The 23,369-nt window shown below is 39.9% G+C and overlaps 1 protein-coding gene across 1 annotated transcript in view; it reads right to left on the bottom strand.

The window, feature by feature from the left end:
• Positions 1-23,369, bottom strand: part of LOC133662190 (collagen alpha-1(XXV) chain) — a 137,719-nt gene that overhangs the window by 46,505 nt on the left and 67,845 nt on the right. Inside the window, exons 12-16 of the mRNA XM_062065948.1 lie at positions 21,434-21,466; positions 14,677-14,712; positions 9,723-9,767; positions 2,826-2,888; positions 2,350-2,418 (exon numbers count right to left, since the gene is read on the bottom strand). Of these exons, the coding sequence (XP_061921932.1) occupies positions 2,350-2,418; positions 2,826-2,888; positions 9,723-9,767; positions 14,677-14,712; positions 21,434-21,466 (246 nt within the window). The remainder of the gene's footprint in view (positions 1-2,349; positions 2,419-2,825; positions 2,889-9,722; positions 9,768-14,676; positions 14,713-21,433; positions 21,467-23,369) is intronic.

Genomic DNA, 23,369 nt, shown 5'->3' with positions numbered 1-23,369 from the left:
TATTTTCAGGGACCGGCTTCCCACTTGTGAAAAATACAACTCACTATGACGCTGAATTAGTGGGAGCCCTGGGCTTGTTTCTTTGCAATGAAATGCTGATGGCAATCAGCCTTTGGCTACAATCTGTCACATTTATATTTGATATGTTCATTAATGTGCTTTCTATCATGTCACAAAGTTATAACAAATGGCAACTTTCTATGAGGAGTTTTATTGTACATCTATAAACGAGCTCATTGGTGTGTCTAGTGCACAGGTGTCAAACTCAACATTTTATATGGCCCGCAAAAGCCTGGAAATAATATGTGTCATTGATTGATTGATTGATTGATTGAGACTTTTATTAGTAGATTGCACAGTACAGTACATATTCCGTACAATTGACCACTAAATGGTAACACCCGAATAAGTTTTTCAATTTGTTTAAGTCGGGGTCCACGTTAATCAATTCATGGTAAATTCATGGTCAATAAAATACCTTATATTTTATTTCTTTACTTTCTTATTTTCTTACTAAAGGTATTAAGTTTAACAATGGAAAACAAATAGTGTCCAATATTGCAACAAATATTATATTATCTAACTTTGTTGGTCAAAATCCAAATAAATACTTAAATATCTGCTTAACTTATGGTTTTGAAGCAAGTTATCCATCAAATTGTACACTACAAAAATGACCAATAGATTTTACTGTAAAATTTAAGGAGTTTTTTACAGCATATTACTTTAAGTTGAAAAAAAAACGCCCAAATGTTTGTTTTTTTCCAGTAAAATTCTGTCGACTGAGCTGTCAGGTTTTTTTTTTAAATCCACGGTTGATGATTTCATGGTACCACATTTTATTATAGTAAATACAATGGTAAATGGTTATACTTGTATAGCGCTTTTCTATCCTTTTTAAGGAATTCAAAGCGCTTTGACACTATTTCCACATTCACCCATTCACACACACATTCACACAATGATGGCGGGAGCTGCCATGCAAGGCGCCAACCAGGACCCATCAGGATCAAAGGTGTTGTGTCTTGCTCAGGGACACAACGGACGTGACTAGGACGGTAGAAGGTGGGGATTGAACCAGTAAACCTCAGATTGCTGGCACGGCCACTCTCCCAACTTCGCCACACCGTTTTTATGGTCAAAAACTGGCAGCTGAGTTGCCAAAATAAAATTAAACAGCTGCACTGTATTTCTATTTACAGTAATATGTTGTAAAAATAATAATAATAAAATACCACCAAATATTTTACAGTAAAAGTCTGGCAACTAAGCTGCCAGTTCTTTTCTGTAAAAAACAATGGTCAAATTTACATATTTTTTTTACTCTTTACATTAAAAAGAAGTAAAATATTTAAATTCATAGGCAAATTCATTAATTATTTACTGTTACAAGTAGAGATGTCCGATAATATCGGCCTGCCGATATTATTGGCCGATAAATGCTTTAAAACGTGATATCGGAAATTATCGGTATCGTTTTTTTTAATTATCGGTATCGGGTTTTTTTTAAATTATTTTTTTATTTGATTAAACCAACATAAAAAACACAAGATACACTTACAATTAGTGCACCAACCCAAAAAAACCTCCCTCCCCCATTTACACTCATTCACACAAAAGGGTTGTTTCTTTCTGTTATTAATATTCTGGTTCCTACATTATATATCAATATATATCAATACAGTCTGCAAGGGATACAAGTAGAGATGTCCGATAAGCACACATGATTGTGCGTGCTGCTGGTCCACTAATAGTACTAACCTTTAACAGTTAATTTTACTCATTTTCATCAATTACTAGTTTCTATGTAACTGTTTTTATATTGTTTTACTTTCTTTTTTCATTCAAGAAAATGTTTTTAATTTATTTATCTTATTTTATTTTATTTTTAAAAAAGGACCTTATCTTCACCATACCTGGTTGGCATAATAATGTGTTAATTCCACGACTGTATATATCGGTATCGGTTGATATCGGTATCGGTTGATATCGGTATCTGTAATTAAAGAGTTGGACAATATCGGAATATCGGATATCGGCAAAAAGCCATTATCGGACATCCCTAGTTACAAGCCATGACTGCGGTGTGGCCCTCAATGAAAACAAGTTTGACACCCCTGGTCTAGTGGGACAGGCCAAAGTTAAGTTGGAGAAAATGCAGTCCTTTTTATTATTATTTAATGTTTCTTTCCGGCCCGGTAGCAAATGCTTCACAGACTGGTGTTTGGGGACCACTGTGTACCCCGCCTTCCGCCCGATTGTAGCGACCCCGAAGGGAATAAGCGGTAGAAAATGGATGGATGGATGGATGCTCTAGAGGGTGGCACAAATCAATTTGGAACAACTGACCTTTGACCCCACAGGTCCAATACTGCCCGTTTCGCCTTTTCCGGGCGGCCCATGGTCGCCTCTCTCACCCTGTCAACACAAACAACAACTGATCAAAGGGGGGGAAAATAATGCTTAAACAACAGAACGTGTACATTTAAAAAAAAAAAAAAGCAGCGTAAGCATTATGTCTGAAATTGCCATTAGCAGAGGTAGCCAACAGATGGCGCTGTGGTGCCACTTAAAGGTACTACTGTATTCAAACAGGACACTACTCTGACATAAAAAGGTCCTGAGCATGAAAATAAATGTGTTTTAGCTGCCTGCTTCTGTTTTTACTGTGCAGTAAACAAGAGCATTAATTATAATCCCGTGTGTGGATTATCACCGCATGCTCCTCGCTGTGATAATGTCACGGCTCAAAGGAAGACAATCTTTCCAAGTGACATTCTGCAAGCTGAAAGAGACATTGTCGCCTAATGCTGTGTATCACCCACCTTGGTTCCCGGCAGGCCTGGGAGACCCGGCTCTCCCTGGGGGCCGAGGAATCCAGGTTCTCCCTGATTGAAAAGAAAACAAATATTTCATCCCAAAAAATGCAGGCTAGCCATCTTGCTAATTTAACCCCCTGGCAGCGAAACGTATCAACGGACCCTACTGGACTCCGTCTTTTGACGTACGAGGTGATCAATTTGATTTCTTAAGGGAGCTTCCCAGTACTGTATCGCTAAACCATCTGTGGTGCTTTAGTCGCTCGGGAAAGTCTGGAGGAAAGACGGCGGGACAAATGATGCGTCAAGCTTGGAAGGATAGTGCTAGGTTAACAAAATGTTGTTAGATCCATCAAGCATTGGAGAAGCAACCGTGCAATGTTATTTGGATTAGCATGCAGCCTTATTCAGTAGAAGCTGGCAAATACATACAGTTTATTTTTATACACACAAGGGGGATGCAACATTCCAGACTTCATACAAGAATGTAAACATTGAAACAAGGAATAGCACAGGAAGTCATCAATTTGCGACACCTAATGATAATGTTGACGTTTCCTAAGGCATGATTATCTGACATCATTAAAAATACTTTTCGTGATAAAGTTAAAGTACCACTGATAGGTGTGGTGAAATTACCCCCTGCATTTGACCCATCCCCTTGTTCCAACCCCCTGGGAAGTGAGGGGAGCAGGGAGCAGCGTCGGTGGCAGCGCTCAGGAATCATTTTGGTGAATTAACCCCCAATTCCAACCCTTGATGCTGAGTGTCAAGCAAGGAGGTAATGGGTCCCATTTTTATAGTCTTTGGTATGAACTCACGGCCTACCGATCTCAGGGCGGACACTCTAACCACAAGGCCACTGAGCAGCAACAAGCCCTACTGGAATAAACCTTATGGGCAAACAAAATGGCCACCACAACATAGTTAGCACAGAAGCTTACACAGACAGTGATATCCTAGGGCCAGTTCTTTTTATACTCTGGAGGTTCGGCTCAATTCTGCCTCTCACGGGTCAGTACAGGTACCAAACCAGGTCTCTAAAAAGATTTTGGGTAAAAAGCACCTCTCTAAATTGAGTTCCGACCGCCATCATGCATGACGTCATGTGAGATGTCAGACCCACTTTTTGCAAATGTTTGGCATTTTCTTAAGCGTGATACAAAATAATGGCAGCGTTTTTGTTTTTTAAAGCTATAGCAGTGGTTCTTAACCTGGGTTCGATCGAACCCTAGGGGTCGGCCTCAGGGGTTCGGCGGAGCCTCAGTCGCGGAGGTCAAGACACACCCGAATCATCGTGTAAATAAAAACTTCTCCCTGTCGGCGTATTATGGATACCCCCAAACAATGTTCCCTCTAATTTTCCGTCTGATTTGCTGGTGTGTAATTTGTTGTGAGTTCATGCACTGTGTTGGTTTTGTTCTTTGAACAAGGTGATGTTCATGCACGGTTCATTTTGTGCACCAGTACAAAAACATATAACTTTGTCTTGAATTTGAAAAAAAAAAAAATGTTTTCACTAAAGAAGGGTTCGGTGAATGTGCATATGAAACTGGTGGGGTTCGGTACCTCCAACAAGGTTAAAAACCACTGAGTTATAGTCTATTATGCAACTACAATTTTATCACAATTTTTCACGAAACTAAAGTCAAGCACGCATAAACGGATGAACCGTGTAACGTTTATTGCAACGTTTCATGTACATTCAACAACTTTCATATTTTTTTTAGTTCTATTCTATTTTGCGAGTAGCCTACAGTATAGTACGGGGGTCGGCAACCCGTGGCTCTTGAGCGCCGGCCTGGTGGCTCTCTAGAGCTTTATCAAAAATGTATGAAAAATGGAAAAAGATGAGGGAAAAAATATATTTTTTGCTTTATTATGGTTTCTGTAGGAGGACAAACATGACACAAACCTCCCTAACTGTTAGAAATCACACTGTTTATATTAAACATGCTTCACTGATTAGAGACTAGAGTCCTACTAATTTTGGCGGTCCTTGAACTCATCGTAGTTTGTTTACATGTACAACTTTCTCTGGCTTTCTAAGACATGTTTTATGCAACTCCTTTTTTGGCTCATTTTGTCCACCAAACTTATAATGTTGTGCGTTATTGACTTGTGTGGAGTGCTAATCAGACATATTTGGTCAGTGCATAATTGCAAGCTAATCAATGCTAACGTGCTATTTAGGCTAGCTGTATGTACAAATTGCATCATTATGCCTCATTGGTAGGTATATTTGAGTTCATTTAATTTCCTTTAAGTCCTCTTAATTCAATTTATATTTGACTGTCTCATGACACATTACCTGTATGTAATATTGACTGCCTTTCTGATAGTTGTTTGTGTGCCATGTTGTTCCAGACCACAGCAAACTTTACACAGCTTGCAAAGATTGTAATAAATCCATTAGAAGAAGACAGCCTGCTGTTTCCTTTAACTTGGACACACAAGCCAGTCATTTCCAAGAGTTATCTCACCATCCATTTTACTAATGTTTTCCAGTGTTGTAAACATGTGTAGAATACATATTACATTTCAACATTTCTGTCAACAAAGATTTGCATCAGCCTGCGACACATAGTCATTTTGATAGTAGGCTAATATAGACACTTACATAATGTGTTGTCTTCGTTATAACACTTATACAAAGCTTTTAATAATTTACAACTCCAGACAGATTTTTTTTTTAAATTTTTGGTCCAATATGGCTCTTTCAACATTTTGGGTTGCAGACCCCTGGTATAGTCGAACAATTCGGATTTAGATCACAGTTTCTGTTCTGGAAAAATACACCTCTTATATCACATAATAGCTTGGAAGTAGTGGCAGCGGCAGCAACACAACCAATTACGTAATACAACTCAAATATCTAAAACTTTTACTACATACACAAAATACCTAGTCCTCTCAGATATTGTTCACAAATCTGTCAAAATCTGTGTTAGTGAGAAATCCTTCTTTGCCAAGATAATTAATCCTACCTCACAAGTGTGGCATATCAAGATGCTGATGAAACAGCATAATTATTGCACAGGTGTGCCTTAGTCTGCCCACAATAAAAGGCCACTGAAATGTGCAGTTTTGGAGTTGCAGTTGGCATGCTGACTGCAGGAATGTCCACCAGACTGTTGCCCGTGAATCGAATGCTCCTTTCTCTACTATAAGCCTTCTCCAAAGGCGTTTCAGAGAACTTGCCAGTACATCCAACCGACCTCGCAACCGCAGACCATGTGTAACCACACCAGCCCAGGACCTCCACATCCAGCAGGTGCACCTCCAGCCACCCGGACAGCTGCTGCAACAATTGGTTTGCATGACCAAATAATTTCTGCACAAACTGTGAGAAATCGTCTCAGGGAAGCTCATCTGCATGATCGTCGTCCTCATCGGGTTCTCGACTTGACTGCAGTTCCTCGTCGTAACCGACTCGAGTGTGCAAATGCTCACATTCGATGGCATCTCGCACGTTGGAGTATGGAGAGGAATCACTGTTGGCCCGTGGTGGGGGTGGGGTTATGGTATGGGCACGAACGCAAGTGCATTTTATTGATGGCATTTTGAATGCACAGAGATACAGTGACGAGATCCTGAGGCCAATTGTTGTGCCATTCACCCGAGACCATCGCCTCATGTTGAAGCATGACAATGCACGACCACATGTTGCAAGGATCTGTACACAATTCCTGGAAGCTGAAAACACCCCAGTTCTTGCACGGCCAGCATACTCACGGTATTATTTTCGACCCAACTCTATCATTTGAGCCTCACATCAAGACTGTTACTAAAACAGCCTTCTTTCATCTCCATAATATCACTAAAATTTGTCCCATTTTGTCCACCACCGACACTGAGATGATTATTCATGCGTTCGTTACGTCTCGTTTTGATTACTGTAACGTGTTGTCAGATTTCGGGTCTCCCTATGTCTAGCATTAAAAGACTACGGTTGGTACAAAATGCGGCTGCTAGACTTTTGACAAGAACAAGAACGTTTGATCATATTAGGCCTATACTGGCACACCTGCACTGCCTTCCTCTGCACTTAAGATGCGACTTTAAGGTTTTACTACTTATGTATACAATACTAAACGGTCTAACTCCATCCTATCTTGCTGATTATGTCCTGGCCAGAAATCTATTAGTGATCCCCAGAGCCCCAAAAAAGTTTTTGGGCTTTAGAGAGTTTTCTATTTGGGATCCAGTACTCTGGAGTGCCTACCAAAATCAGTTAGAGATGCTACCTCAGTAGAGGCATTGAAGTCCCATCTTAAAACTCATTTTTATACTCTAGTCTTTAAACAGACCCATTTTTAGACCAGTCGATCTGCTGTTTCCCTTTTCTGATCTGCCCCTCTCTCCTGCATGGAGAGGTTATCAGGTGACCAAGGATCAGCCTTCACGGAGGACGTGTAAGCTGTTTCAAGTCGGGATCCGGGGTGGACCACTCCTCTCTGCATCAGTTGGTGACGTCTCTGAGCTGTTTACTTGTCTCCATTCAAGATGATCCCCTGCTGGCCTCCCAATGGACTGGACTTTCACATTATGAAGTTGGGACCCGGGGTGGACCACTCCTTATGCATCAGTCGGTGACGTCTCTGCGCCCAGACTTGTCTACATGCAAGAGGATTCCCTGCTGGCCCCATTATGAACTGGACTATCACATTATTAACCGTATCCACTCAGCATCCATTGCACCGGTCACCCCGAGGGGCGGGGGGTTTCCCCACATCTGCGGTCCCTTCCAAGGTTTCTCATTGTGCCCATTGGGTTGAGTTTTTTCTAGCCCTGATGGGGGATCTGAGCCGAGGATGTCATTGTGGCTTGTGCAGCCCTTTGAGACATTTGTGTTTAAGGGCTATATAAGTAAACTTTGATTGATTGATTGACTTGTCACTCATTGAGCATATTTGGGATGCTGTGGATCGGCGTATACGACAGCGTGTTCCAGTTCCTGCCAATATCCAGCAACTTGGCACACCCCTTGAAGAGGAGTGGACCAACATTCCACAGGCCACAACCAACAACCTGATCAACTCTACGCGAAGGAGATGTGTTGCACTGCGTTAGGAAAATGGTGGTCACACCAGATACTGACTGCTATAAAGTAAAACTGCACAATTCAGAGTGGCCTATGACAGTGGGCAGCCGAAAGCACACCTGTGCAATAATCATGCTTGATTAATCAGCATCTTGATATGCCACACCTGTGAGGTGGGTCGGATTATCTTGGCAAAGAAGAAGTGCTCACTAACACAGATTTAGACAGATTTGCTAACAATATTTGAGAGGTATAGGTATTTTGTGTATACAGTAAAAGTTTTGGATCTCATGAAAAATGGGAGCGTTTATATTTTTGTTCAGTACACAAAGGTGCGGCTAATCTATGGATTTTTCTTTGTTTAATTATGGAATGGATTAAGCAAAGAAATCAAACAGTGTACTAAAATTACACACTTTAAGAAACTGTTCAAACTCAGAAGTAGGGTTGGGTATCGAGTATCGAGTATCGATTGAAACCGGGACTAACTTTCCGATTCTCCCGGAATCGTTCAAAAGTTTAAATTTCGATTCCTAGTTACGATACCCAGTCCGCCGACCCGAAAAAAAGAATAAGTCTGCCGACCGGAAGAAGAAGCCGCTGAACACCAACGAAGAAGCGCCCACCGCCGGAAGTGTTAGCATAGCCGAGCCTATGTAGCCGAGCGAGTCAGTCAAGCATGGATAGCGGGCGTCGGTGGTCGAAAGTGTGGCTTTATTTTACTAAAAAAAATGAAATATCGGCGTAATGTAACACGTGCGACAGGACTTTTTCGTGCTTAGGAGGGTGCACATCGAACATGATGAAGCACCTCCGAGTTCATGGAGTACAAATAAATGCGTGTCCCGTCTTCGACGCGCTGCGCTGACCGTCCTCCGACGCTTCTTCTTCCGACGCCCAGCCTGGCACCTCTGTGACTGCACTGCAGTCCGAATCCGGTAAGTAAAACAATATATATGCAATAAATAATGTGTTTTGCGCCAACGTTGAGGCAGCTAACAAATTAGCCCGCATATTTTTTCATAGACAATTTACAACCTGCTAGCCAGGCTCCGCGATGTGCTCAGCGTACTCCGTTCACCGTAGCGGCAATGGGGAAGATGTCGGTGCCACAGACGGAAGAGTACCACAGAAAGGCACACAGTCAAAAGACTGCATTCCTTTTCAGAGGTGGAATCTCCAACATTTAGGTTAGTTAAGCAATAACGTTAGAGCTAAGCTAATTGATACTGGGCTAAACAGTAACAGCAACATTACATGTTTGTTTATGTTTGCAGGGATATGGTGAAAACTCTCAACCCAAAATACATACCACCTTCCAGGGACTACCTGTCAAACACATTGATCCCGGCATGGTACAAGAAGAATCGGAATCGAGAATCGTCAGGAATCGGAATCGGAATCGTTCAAATTCAAACGATACCCAACCCTACTCAGAAGTGTTTACAAAGTACCGGGAAGATGATAAACATCTTGAACGTTATTAAAAAAGGAGAAAATCTTATTAATCTCATAAAGGTTGAGAAAAGACATCAATTGCTTTTCTGTTTTACTGCCGTGTTACACGCACCGTCTGGAAACAATTAAGGTATGCAAATACATTTTTACAAAATCTTTCTATTTAAATATCTCATTTCCCAACGTACCGGTTTATACCGGCAACCTATAGTCCGGTGCAGCTAATATATGAACAAAATCCTTTTTCCTTTTAAAATTTAGTGGGTGCGTCTTATCTACCGGTGCGGCTTATAGTCCGCAAAATACGGTAACAGCGACAACAATGAAGAGACCTTCTGAGCTATTGATGACTGATGGGCGACAGCAGGTAGGGGGTGGGGTGAAAACGGCAGAGCATTTACCTTAATCCCTGGTAGTCCAGGCAGCCCTGGAAGTCCTGGCTCTCCCTACACAGGAAGAGTTGTGACATTGTTACAGCCAAGCTAATCTATATCTTATATATATGTATGGACTTCTAGTCTATCTTAACATCTTCTCTGTGGCGGTGGTGGCTGTCATTAGTAACCAGGAGAAGGTAGTACGCATGCACTTTTATTGCATGCCATCATCATTGATTAGTGCTTGTTATGTCACTCAAATCTGCAGCCCGGGGTGCGATTACTTTGTTGGTGAAAGGTTGCAAAAGGCCTGTTTTTGTGGGATGATTTGGCAAGGCTCCCAACCAATAGCTAGAACAATGGAGTCCCTGAGTGAGACCTCTTAAAGAGACTTTGAAAAAAACATCTCTTGACTGCAGATGATTTATGGCTCTATTAAAAATTGTCGTATTTATGGCGCACAAGTGGAGGAATGATTAGCTGCGCACGAGCGTGATCGACCGTAAACGGCACTCGGGGGATCAGTGCAGGGTTGTAAATTTACACTGTGGCAAATGAAAGCATTGTAATGAACAACAAGCTTCACCCATATGCAGTCCAATGGTTGTTTTTAATGCGGGACAATAAGTAAATCTGAAGAAGAGTAGAGTAGAGGGATAATGTCAGCGCGTCAGCACTGGTGGAGTGGCTGTAAATAGCACAGTAAGAGGACACAAGCACTTGCTAAAAGCTCAAACGTGGTGTAGCGTTGTGTTCCTTTAAAAGGCCCCATATTATATAGATTTTCATCAATTTCAAAGAAGAGGTCCCACAATGGCGTTTTGGGAATACCAACATGTCTAGCTATGATGCTAATTTAGTGCTTCAAAAGTGCTTTTAAAGTTAAAGTTAAAGTTAAGTACCACTGATAGTATAAAGTACTCTTTGTTCCACCCCCTGGGAAGTGAGGGGAGCAGTGAGCAGCAGGGGTAGCCGTATTTAAGAATAATTTTGGTGATTTATCCCCAATTCCAACCCTTGATGCTGAGTGCCAAGCAGGGAGGTAATGGGTCCCATTTTTATAGTCTTTGCTATGACTCGGCCGGGGTTTGAACTCACGACCTACAGATCTCAGGGCAGACACTCTAACCACAAGGCCCACTGAGCCGTTTTTTTTTTTTTAGTAAGCCCACCTAGGAACACAAAGTTTTGTGTGTCTTTAGCTTTAACCTCTTAAGGCCCAAGCTGTTTGTTTACAAGCTTTTTTTATTTCTCTTTGCTATTTGGGCTTTTTGGACCCTAATTAGAATAAAAAATAAACATTAGGGATGTCCGATAATGGCTTTTTGCCGATATCCGATATTCCGATATTGTCCAACTCTTTAATTACTGATACCGATATCAACCGATACCGATATATACAGTTGTGGAATTAACACATTATTATGCCTAATTTGGACAACCAGGTATGGTGAAGATAAGGTATTTTAAATTTTTTTTTATAAAAGACAATAAGATAGATAAATAAATAAAAAAATCTTGAATAAAAAAGAAAGTAAAACAATATAAAAACAGTTACATAGAAACTAGTAATTAATGAAAATGAGTAAAATTAACTGTTAAAGGTTAGTACTATTAGTGAACCAGCAGCACGCACAATCATGTGTGCTTACGGACTGTATCCCTTGCAGACTGTATTGATATATATTGATATATAATGTAGGAACCAGAATATTAATAACAGAAAGAAACAACCCTTTTGTGTGAATGAGTGTAAATGGGGAAGGGAGTTTTTTTGGGTTGGTGCACTAATTGTAAGAGTATCTTGTGTTTTTTATGTTGGTTTAATAAAAAAAAATAAAAAAATAAAAAAAAATAAAAAAAACGATACCGATAATAAAAAAAACGATACCGATAATTTCCAATATTACAGTTTAACGCATTTATCGGCCGATTATATCGGCAGGCCGATATTATCGGACATCTCTACTAAAAATCATCTTTTAATATGATGTACTTAGTTCATAAATGCACAAACGTGTACTTCATGTGTAGTGACATGCACATTTTTATTTTTACACTTTTTTTCCCCAAATTCCTTTGTATGTTATACTCTTCTGACACCACCAGATAGCAGTCTAAGTGTCCATATGTTGGCATAAGACCCCAATTCAGTAGTGTACACAATTTTGGAAATAAGAGCTAAACGGTGCTGTCCACGCATGTGGCCACTAAGGTCTTTAGAGGTTAATGCTAATGAGCTGTGTTTGTCCAGCCTGTATCCAACAGAGTGTGTCTCTAAGAAGCGCCGTCGTGCAGAGAACTCTATCGACTCTGCACTTGTCCAACATAATAGATGCCACATATCACATGCAAAATGTCTTAACATTGAAGTGTGGGACAGGAGAACACAAATGTTGGCAACACGAGCGTAGCTATGTGAGCTACGATGTACACCAGGGGTCCTCAAACTACGGCCCGCGGGCCAGATCCGGCCCCCCGGCATCCAAAATCCGGCCCACAGGAAGTCCTGAGTTAAAAAAAAAAAGGTTTAAATCTTTCCTTTCTAATCCATTTTATACCGCTTGTTACTCTTGGTGTCTCCTAGTCGCTCAGGCAAATCATATTGTCTAAAAATGAATTTTCCCATCGATGACGTGACAATGTTAAATGTTGATGAACATCAATGTTATATGATGTTAAATGACGAAAAGGATTATAAAGACAATGTATATGTACATATATATATATATGTACATATATATATATATATATATATATATATATATATATATATATATATATATATATATATATATATATATATATATATATATATATATATATATATATATATATATATATATATATATATATATATATATATATATATACACAGCCTGGCCCCCGGCCAAATTTTTTTAACCCAATGCGGCCCCCGAGTCAAAAAGTTTGGGGACCCCTGGTGTACACGTTACTCACATTTTAACAGCAACATCATTCTAGATCAACCTAGAATGACCAAACTTATAGCTTCCACATCTGTGGCTGACTGACGGATAGTTTTCAGATGTGTAGCAAAGCCCATACCGTGGTACCTGATTTTTCCTACCTGCCCTGATTTTCACAAAGATTAGGTTTCTCGAAGGAAATTATTGCCAAAAATATGTTCCGGGTTTCTTTCTCTGTCTCGGTTATTTTACGGCCTAACAAACTTGTTAGTTTTCCCACATATCGTTACGCTAAATCGGGTGCCCAAACAAAGCATCCATGTATTGGTGAGTCAGTTTGTAACAAATGGATGGTGGTTCTTTTAGAGTTGGGACACTATTGGCAAATAATGGCCAGGGAGTCCTTTAATCATCTTTATATATATATATATATATATATATATATATATATATATATATATATATATATATATACATACAGTACAGGCCAGAAGTTTGGACACACCTTCTCATTGAAGTGTTTTCATTATTTTCATGACTATTTACATTGTAGATTGTCACTGAAGGCATCAAAACTATGAATGAACACATGTGGAGTTATGTACTTAACAGAAAAAAGGTGAAATAACTGAAAACATGTTTTATATTCTAGTTTCTTCAAAATAGCCACCCTTTGTTTTGATTACTGCTTTGCACACTCTTGGCATTCTCTCGATGAGCTTCAAGAAGTAGTCACCTAAAATGGTTTTCACTTCACAGGTGACATCATCCAGAGAATGCCAAGAGTGTGCAAAGCAGTATTAAGAGCAAAGGGTGACTATTTTGAAGAAACTAGAATATAAAACATGTTTTCAGTTATTTCACCTTTTTTTGTTAAGTAGATAACTCCACATGTGTTCATTCATAGTCTTGATGCCTTCAGTGACAATCTATAATGTAAATAGTCATGAAAATAAAGAAAACACATTGAATAAGGAGAAGGTGTGTCCAAACTTTTGGCCTGTACTGTATACTGTATATGTGAGTGATTTATTCTTCATAGAACACAATGAATACCTCCTTTTTTTCTCCTGCACTACACAGTGCGTCATGCGCTGATAGGTTGATTCAAATGTCAAATAGGCTTTCGGTCTTTGCTTTTTTTTTTTTTTCAGTACAGCTACATAATAACCTGAAATGTGGCCAAATAAAGTTGCAAACGACAGCACTTGGATAAATACGTTGAAAAACACTATTGAATTAAAAACCTAACTTGTAAAAAAAAATAAATAAAAGTACAATAAAAAGTGACCTTAAATGTTCAACTACCCAGTTAATTCTAGTCATTTACATTTATTTTTGCATTGTTTTCCGCATGTAAAACTAGATATTTTCTATAAAATAAGTTTTGTGTTAATATTTTGGGGTATCTGGAATGGATAAATTAGACTTGAATTATTTATTCCGTTTTCAACGGACACTTTGGAATGCATTTTTAACAAAAAGAGAGGTGCCGCTGTCCTGCAAAAATAAGTGTTTCAATGCCTCTCCTTGCAAAAGTGGAGAAAACAAGTGAGGGAGATGATTCAAGTTTTGGTGCTTATAAATAGGCTGTCGGGGCAAACTATTTCTAAAAAGTCACTTTTGCATAATAGGGGACCTTTAAAAAGGGGTACTGCCACATTCTGATTAGGCATGTCAAGAAACAATACATTGAAAGAATTGCTATATGCAGAGCTGCAGTATTTCAAGCCTTAAGCCAAAGAAAATGAAAAGACAGACCGCCAAGATGCTCCAAAGCTCAAATTCAAGTGTCAGGTTCTGCCTGGTAGGCCCCCCCCCATGGACCATGGAGTTCTGGTTCTACACTTTTAAGGGTCAACTGAGATTGGAATTCTCTTGTCAAAACTCGATCTGTAGCTATTTAATCTTGTGCAATAGATGCTCTAGCAGCTATGGTGTCCAGTGGCAAAGAGTCTCCATTAGAAGCTGGAGGCTTGAAGTAATGTTATTAGTGGCGTATAAAAGCACTTGGTTCTAAGAGTATAGAAAAGCGTTATTATTATTACCTTTTGTCCACTTCTTCCAGGTTCCCCAGGTTCCCCCTGTAACACAAGCACACATGTCCCGTTAAAACCAATTTAAAAGAAGTCTTTCATGAGTTACAGTGAGCATTACAAGAACTAATGCCAAGCTATCCAAACTGCAAGGAGTTCAGTTGTTACAACAATGAATAATTTTCACATACTATGTTTAAATGAGTGTATAAACAAAAGGTGCCCCACTAGCATTAATATATCGACACTTAGGGCCTGATTTACTAAAGATTTGCGTGCACTAAAACACGTGCAAACCTGATAGCACACGCAAACCTGATCTACTAAACGTGTGCAAAGTGGATTGCGTCTTTTAAGTGAGCAGAATAAAGCGTGCAATTCATTTTGTGTCTCTGTCTTCAATAATATGCAAAATAAATGGGTTATACTTGTATAGCGCTTTTCTACCTTCAAGGTACTCAAAGCGCTTTGACACTATTTCCACATTCACCCACACAAAATATACGCAAATCATAAAAATGCCCACGAAACAGGGAGGAGAAACGCGCAAATTCGCAATGTTATTTATTTTTATTTTGCGTTTTAATTAGCACGTGTCACAAGAACGTGCAAACTGACAACCGTAGAATTCTCCGTCCTACATGGGTGTGTCAACATTTTGGATGGCCAGAAATTAAAAAATATTAGACATATCGTCTGTTCAGCAATTTCCTCTTCTACTTATATTGCTGCTGGATAATTTAAGGACTAATTAAAACAAATTCAATTGATGTGTTTTGGTGTCTGCTCGCATTTTATTTTTTTAATATCGTTTTTTGTTCAAATGTCGTCTTTTTTTATTTATTTAAGACGTCATTTCATTGTTCTTTCCCCCCCCCCCTGCATTTGAGTCGTTCCAGACGCACAAATGCGCTGGTGATGCAATCCACAGCCTTGTGCACAGAATTAAGTGTCAGTGTGCACATGTTTCTGTTGTCTAGATTGCGGGTCAGAAAAGGTGTTACAGATTCATCACATCGCTCACAGGTAGGAAGGAACACGTAAACATTAATGTTTAAATACGGCGGTCTGCACCACTTTTCAATTGCACACAAGGTCCTAGTTGATCAAAGACCGCAACACGGCCACTCGTAGTACACACAGTTTTATTTGTTGCATACGCTGTCTAGCGCGTGGTATTTAGATCTTAGTAAATCAGGCCCTTAGTATTCATATACTGACTCAAATGAATGAAAACATCCATAGACAATATATGTATACTACCATCTATATCAGGCCTGGGCAATTATTTTGACTCGGGGGCCAAATTTAAAGGAAAAATGTGTCTGGGGCCGGAATATCTGTTTTTAGGAACACTAACACAAAACCTCACAATAATGTCTGATTGAATGCTAAAGACTGTCTTAAAAACAGAATGGAATTAAAATTGTTTTTACCGAATGAGACACCCAGAATGTACATGTAAATAAAGAATGTGGGATTTACAATATTAACTATGAACGATAAAACACTGAATATTGACAACATATGAACATATGACATATTTTACAATCAAGCGAAAACGCAACAAAAATGCAACAAACAGCGGAATATGAACGTGAAGGGTAAAAAAACCCCCACCTACAATCTGATACATCTGATATATCACGAAGCTTTAGAACTTTGTAGTAAAAATCTACTTTCGCGACTGTCCTTGACACCCGCATTTCAGGCTGGCCACTCTGGAAACACTCCGTGGAAACGCTCCCCACCCACACTGCTTGGTGCCTCGTCTGAGCTGCTGTGACTTAGATTACCATAGTAACTAATTAGATTACCATAGTAACTAGTATATCATGCAAAAGTGCATATTCCAACCATTGAAATACTTTGCATAGTTCAAGACTTACGGTCATTTGAAAACATCACTGCACATCATAACGGCAGCTACAGTTTCCATCTTAAAGATCTAAAAAAAATATTTGGGAATGTCCGGCGAGCCAGATTGAAAAGCTTGACGGGCCGCATGTGGCCCCCCTGGCCTTAATTTGCCCAGGTCTGATCTATATACACTCAACAAAAATATAACCACATTTAAACACTTTTTTTTTTGCTCCCATCTTTCATTAGTTGAACTCAAAGATTTAAAACTTTTTCTTTTTGCACAAAAGGCCATCCATCCATCCATTTTCTACCGCTTGTCCAATTTCTCTGAAATATTGCTCACTAATCCGTCTAAATCTGCTCCTTTGTGGATGTAATCCATCCACCTCACAGGTGTGGCATACCACAATGCTGATTAGACAGCATGATTATTGCACAGGTGTGCCTTAGTTTAGGCACAATAAAAGGCTACCACAAAAAGTCACAAACATTTTTGCAGTTTTATCACACAGCAGAATGCCACAGATGTTGCAAGTATTGAGTGAGCGTGCAAAAGGTATGCTGACTGCAGGAATGTCCACTTGAGCTATTGCCTGTGAATTAAATGTTAATTTCTTTACCATAGGCCGTTTTTGGCAGTACGTCCAACCAGCCTTACAACAGAAAACCATGTGTAACGACACCAGCCCAGGACCTCCACATTTAGCATCTTTACCTCCAAAATTGTCTGAAACCAGCCACCCTGACAGCTTCAGCGACGATCGCTTTCCATAAGCAAATATGTTCTGTACAAACTGTCAGAAACTATCTGAGGAAGCTCATCTGCATGCTTGTCATCCTCAACCTCAACCTGAATACCGTCAGGCATTTTGAAAAGGTGTTTTTTTCACGGATGAATACCTGTGTTCATTGTACAGGGCAGATGTAAGACACCGCGTTTTGGATGGAGTGGTGCATGGTGGCAAGGGGGGTTATAGTATGGGCAGGCGTGTGGTATTAACAATGAACACAAATTAATTTTACTGATGACATTTTGAATGCACAAAGATACCATGAACAAGATCCTGACTATCACATCAAATAGCAGCAAGGACCCCTTGTTGCATGGATATGTTCAAGATCCCTGGAAAACATGCAGTTCCATACTTAACGGACATGTTACCCACTGAGAATGTTTGGGATGGTATTGATTGGCTTACACCAGGGGTCCCTAATCTACCATCTGGTCTGCGGGATGTCCAAAGTTAAAAAAATAAAATAAAATAATAATAATATTATATATATTTTTTTAAATCTGTCCTGTCTTGCCGCTTTAGGCAAATCATATTGCTGATGTCCAGCACCACCCGCGATCCCAAAAGGGACAATCGGTAGGAAATGGATGGATGGATATTGCTGATGTAGAAGCCCATTTCTGCTTGTACACGTTTACTTTACAAAAGAGAAGTGTGGGATACTTCTCTTGTTGCCTTATTTATATTTGACTTTATTAAATGTTTGGTTATATTTAGCTTTTGGCACAGCCGGACTGGAGTGAGGGGATATAAAGAAGAGGAAGAAAAAGAAGACAAAGGGGGAAATTGTGAGGACAAGACAACAAAAAAATTGATAAATAAATAAATATAAATACATACATACATATATATATATATATATATATATATATATATATATATATATATATATATATATATATATATATATATATATATATATATATATATATATATATATATATATATATGTGTGTGTGTGTGTGTATATATATATATATATATATATATATATATATATATATATATATATATATATATGTGTGTGTATATATATATATATATACATATATATATATATATATATATATATATATATATATATATATATATATATATATATATATATGTGTATATATATATATATATATTTATACATACTTATATATATATACACAAAACTAATGTTTTTATAGCCTTTTTTACTAGATATAGTATATGTATGGTAAGGCATCGTGGAACTCCGAGCCATTTTTTGATGTAGAGGAGTCACAGGCTACATCAAAAAATGGCTCGGAGTTCCACGATGCCTTACCACCATAGGCCTCTACGGAGATGGCATCCTCAAGCTGCCCCTCACCAGTCTCACAGAGGAGTTCAAGTGTGCAAAAACAAGACTCCAGATGACACTGAATGAATCCAGAGACTTGGTAGTGAGCAACAATGCACCAACCTTGGCGACAGGGCGTAAATGGAGACCAGCCAAAGCAGTGGAAGAAGCAACAGCAGCCCTCAGACATGCTGACATTGTGGGCTATGTCCAGCAAGGAAGAGGAGGCTTTGGGCTAACAGCTACCCGCCCGGCTTGGAGTAAGGCCACAGCACCAGAACGGAGGAAGATGGTGGTGGACGAAGTACACCGCCAGGAAGAGGCTGCAAGATGGGCCAAGGCAGTCTCTTTGGGCAAACAGGGTCAGTGGACGAGATGGGACAGTGTGGAGAGGAGGAAGATCAGCTGGAAGGATATGTGGGCCATGGAAGCGAGGCAGTTGAGCTTTGTCATCAGAGCTACATATGACATCCTTCCAACACCAGTTAACCTTCACCAGTGGTTCGGCGAAGACCCGGTGTGTGCCCTTTGTTCCATGCCAGCCACCCTCAAGCACATTCTCACAGGGTGCAAAACCAGTCTCACCCAAGGACGTTACACCTGGCGTCACAATCAAGTCCTAAAGACCCTTGCGTCCACCCTGGAGGACAAACGAGTAACCATCAACTCCCTACCACCACCAGCAGCCAACCACCAGCAGACCATTACCTTTGTCCGCGAAGGGGCTAAGGTAGTCAGGAGCGGCTCCATACCACCTGAGCGAGGCCGGCTATGCTTAGCCCGCGACTGGAGGATGCTGGTTGATCTTGGCCGGCAGCTTGCGTTTCCTCCGGAGATTGCTGTGACCACCCTGAGACCGGACGTGGTGCTCTGGTCCCCTTCACAAAAAAAGGTTTTCATCATCGAGCTTACAGTACCCTGGGAGGACTCAGTGGATGAGGCTTATGAGCGAAAACACCAACGCTATGCCGAGCTTGCAGCTGAAGCACAACATCGTGGCTGGAACACTGAGGTCCGTCCAGTGGAGGTGGGCTGCAGAGGCTTTGTGGCGAGATCTACCACCAAATTGCTTGTAGACCTGGGAGTCCGAGGCCAACGCCTGCGTATAGCCATCAAAGCTGCATCGGAGGCAGCCGAAAGAGGCAGCCAGTGGCTGTTCATGAGGAGGAAAGACCCCTGTTGGGCCCCCAAGTAGCAAGCCAGGAGGTATGCGGTCAGCTTAGGCTTGACTCAGGGAAAAGGACGCCCCTGCCATGCATAGTCCCATGAGAAGTCTGCTGTTCAACACCAAGCGACTCATGCTTAATTGGGATTGACGCAAGCCCTGGGCCGATCACCCTGTGGCTGGCCACCCCTGGAGAGGGCGTCTAGTGATAAGGCCGAAACGCCCAGTGACCCAGGGGCACACTACTGATGATGCGTCCAAATTGCAAAACACCCATCCACCATTTCACCAGCCATCACCAAACACTCTCAAGTATGTGCCAGCACAAAGGAATTTTACAACTTATCCTGTGTTTTTGTAAACTGTATATATATACATACTCCTACATACACACATATATATATATATATATTTTATATATATACATACTTACATATATACATATATATGTCTTTAAATACTGTTTTTATAGCTTTTTATGAGATAAAACAATATATATATATATATATATATATATATATATATATATATATATATATGTATTTATCGCGCTATATAATTATATATAACTATATATGTATATATGTGTGTATATAAATACATATATACATACACACACACACACACATATATATATATATATATATGTATATATGTGTGTATATAAATACATATATACATACACACACACACACACATATATATATATATATATATATATATATATATATATATATATATATATATATATATATATATATATATATATATATATATATATATATATATATATGGGCATCCACATCAACAACATGATTTGCCTGAGCGACTGGACAGAACAGATTTAAAAATAAATAATATTTTTAACTTGGGACAACCCGCGGACGAGATTGTGGACCCTGGCCGGCTGGATTTGGCCCACGGGCCGTAGTTTGGGGACGTTATTAGCCCAGCTAAATAGCGTACATCAGTCAGCTTTCCCCACCGTCATGATCCTAAAAAAACAAGGTCCTAAATATTGAACAAGTTCAATACTTAAGATTGTTGGCCCCAACATATTTTGGAGCCAATTATTGGGACAAATACACTCTTAACATACTTCAGACCACAGGACAATATTGTAAGACAATCGTACAAGACATACGATAATCAAGCATTTTCCGTCCTTGGTCAAAATGGGGAAAGTCAGGACAAAAACAGTCAGATTGTCTTTGTGTGTGCGTACCGCACGTAACACAGATTTGGACAGATTGGTGAAAAAAATTTGAAAGAAAATGAGCTTTTCGTGTCCAAACAAGTTTTATATCATTGGGTGCAGCTAATGAAAGATAAGCGCCACAACAAAAGTGTTGCATTTAGTTGTATTCATATTTTTGTCGACAAAACAATTGTAATAATTCTCAATACTACTTTTTTAAGTATATTAGCAAACATGTAAAAAAAAAAAACACAACAAAACTGTAAATACAGAATTATATTGACAATGGTTATTCGCAATATTATTATCAAAATGTAATTATTCGAAATGTTAATAAAAATGCTACAAATATATATAAACAATCTGAGATAGGCTCAAGCACCCCCCGCCACCCCAAAAGGGACAAGCGGTAGACAATAGATGGATGGAATTTATTTTACCTTAATGCCCGCTGCAGAGGAGCCGGCATCTCCCTAAAAGACAAAAACAAATATATAACATGTTACAACATATATTTACAGTCAAACCTGTGTTGCCACAAAAATGTCCCCCTCAGAGAAAAGTAGCGTTATAAACCTTGTCTATATCGGCCACCACTATAATGCTAGCAGTGTCCACTTATTTTGCATCCTGGAATATTTGTTTTACTCGGTATATTGGCCAGTAACAACAAAATGTGCTGCAATGATGTACAGTATGATGTTGAAAGATGGGAGTCTCAGCTGTTGTTTTATTACATTGTTTTGTCTTTATAGGATAAACTTGCTACAACGGTAATTGTTATGAATTGCTTTCTTTCATAATACTTAAGTTGATTAATTTATCAAAAAACAGCAAATAACAATAGCGGATGCTTGCGGTTGATTTTAACAAATTATCACAATTATTAACATCCCATCCCTCATGTTTCCCATTATATGCAGGTTTAACCTGTGGGTTTGTCTTGGCTCCAACTAGTGCTGTGCGATATGGACAACAATACAGTATATATCCCTATCACAATATAATATTTTTTCTAATAATGATATAAATATACACACAAAATGAATGGCACTATCGTCAATCTTTTCTCTTTTTATTTATGTAACACATTTTATTCATAAAAAGGACAAGACAATGAAAAAAAACAATATAAAATATTGGTAGAACCAGCCTTTCTTTTCGACAGTCATGTTTACATATGAATTTAGAGATGGAATCTGTATATTCTCTGTGTCTGCAGGACTGCTTGCCTTTGGACAACTCTGTTAGGCTCGTTTGGTACATTTTTATTTTCATTGTGTCGTGGTTTTGAGGTTGCGCTAGTAACTTGTTGATTTTTTTGTTCTCCGTGTTGTGCCTCCAAGTGACAGAAATGAATAAATGAATGATAAATGGGTTATACTTGTATAGCGCTTTTCTACCTTCAAGGTACTCAAAGCGTTTTGACAGTATTTCCATATTCACCCATTCACACACACATTCACACACTGATGGCGGGAGCTGCCATGCAAGGCGCTAACCAGCACCCATCAGGAGCAAGGGTGAAGTGTCTTGTCCAAGGACACAACAGACGTGACTAGGATGGTAGAAGGTGGGGATTGAACCCCAGTAACCAGCAACCCTCCGATTGCTGGCACAGCCACTCTACCAACTTCGCCACGCCGTCCCCAGATAGACGTGGTCAAGTCGCTAGCAACGACTTGTCATGTTTTGCAGATAAACCTAACGTCAATGTCTGACTTTTTAAACCCAAACAGGAGCGTTCCTCTTTCCTTTTTTACTACCAGTTTACCTTCGGGTTTTGTTGGTTGAACTACCATTGGGCTCTCTGATGGCAACGTTCTTGACATCCATGCTCCTGCCTTCTCTTCTTCTTTTAAGTGACACAAAAATGCATCCGCAAAGCAGCAGTGTTGCTGCAGTTACATTAGTCGCAGCCCAGACAATAATCCATCAATCCATCCATCTTCTTCCGCTTATCCGAGCCTAAGCAGAGAAGCCCAGACTTCCCTCTCCCCAGCCACTTTGTCCAGCTCCTCCCGGGGATCCCGAGGCGTTCCCAGGCCAGCCGGGAGACATAGTCTTCCCAACGTGTCCTGGGTCTTCCCCGTGGCCTCCTGCAGGTCGGACGTGCCCTCAACACCTCCCTGGGGAGGCGTTCGGGTGGCATCCTGACCAGATGCCCGAACCACCTCATCTGGCTCCTCTCAATGTGGAGGAGCAGCGGCTTTACTTTGAGCTCCCCCCGGATGGCAGAGCTTCTCACCCTATCTCTAAGGGAGAGCCCCGCCACCCGGCGGAGGAAACTCATTTCGGCCGCTTGTAAAAAGTTCATGACCATAGGTGAGGATGGGAACGTAGTTTGACCGGTAAATTGAGAGCTTTGCCTTCCGG

Source organism: Entelurus aequoreus, linkage group LG12 (assembly GCF_033978785.1).
Source record: "Entelurus aequoreus isolate RoL-2023_Sb linkage group LG12, RoL_Eaeq_v1.1, whole genome shotgun sequence".
Lineage (NCBI taxonomy): Eukaryota > Metazoa > Chordata > Actinopteri > Syngnathiformes > Syngnathidae > Entelurus > Entelurus aequoreus.
This window is presented reverse-complemented; position numbering and strand designations above follow the sequence as displayed.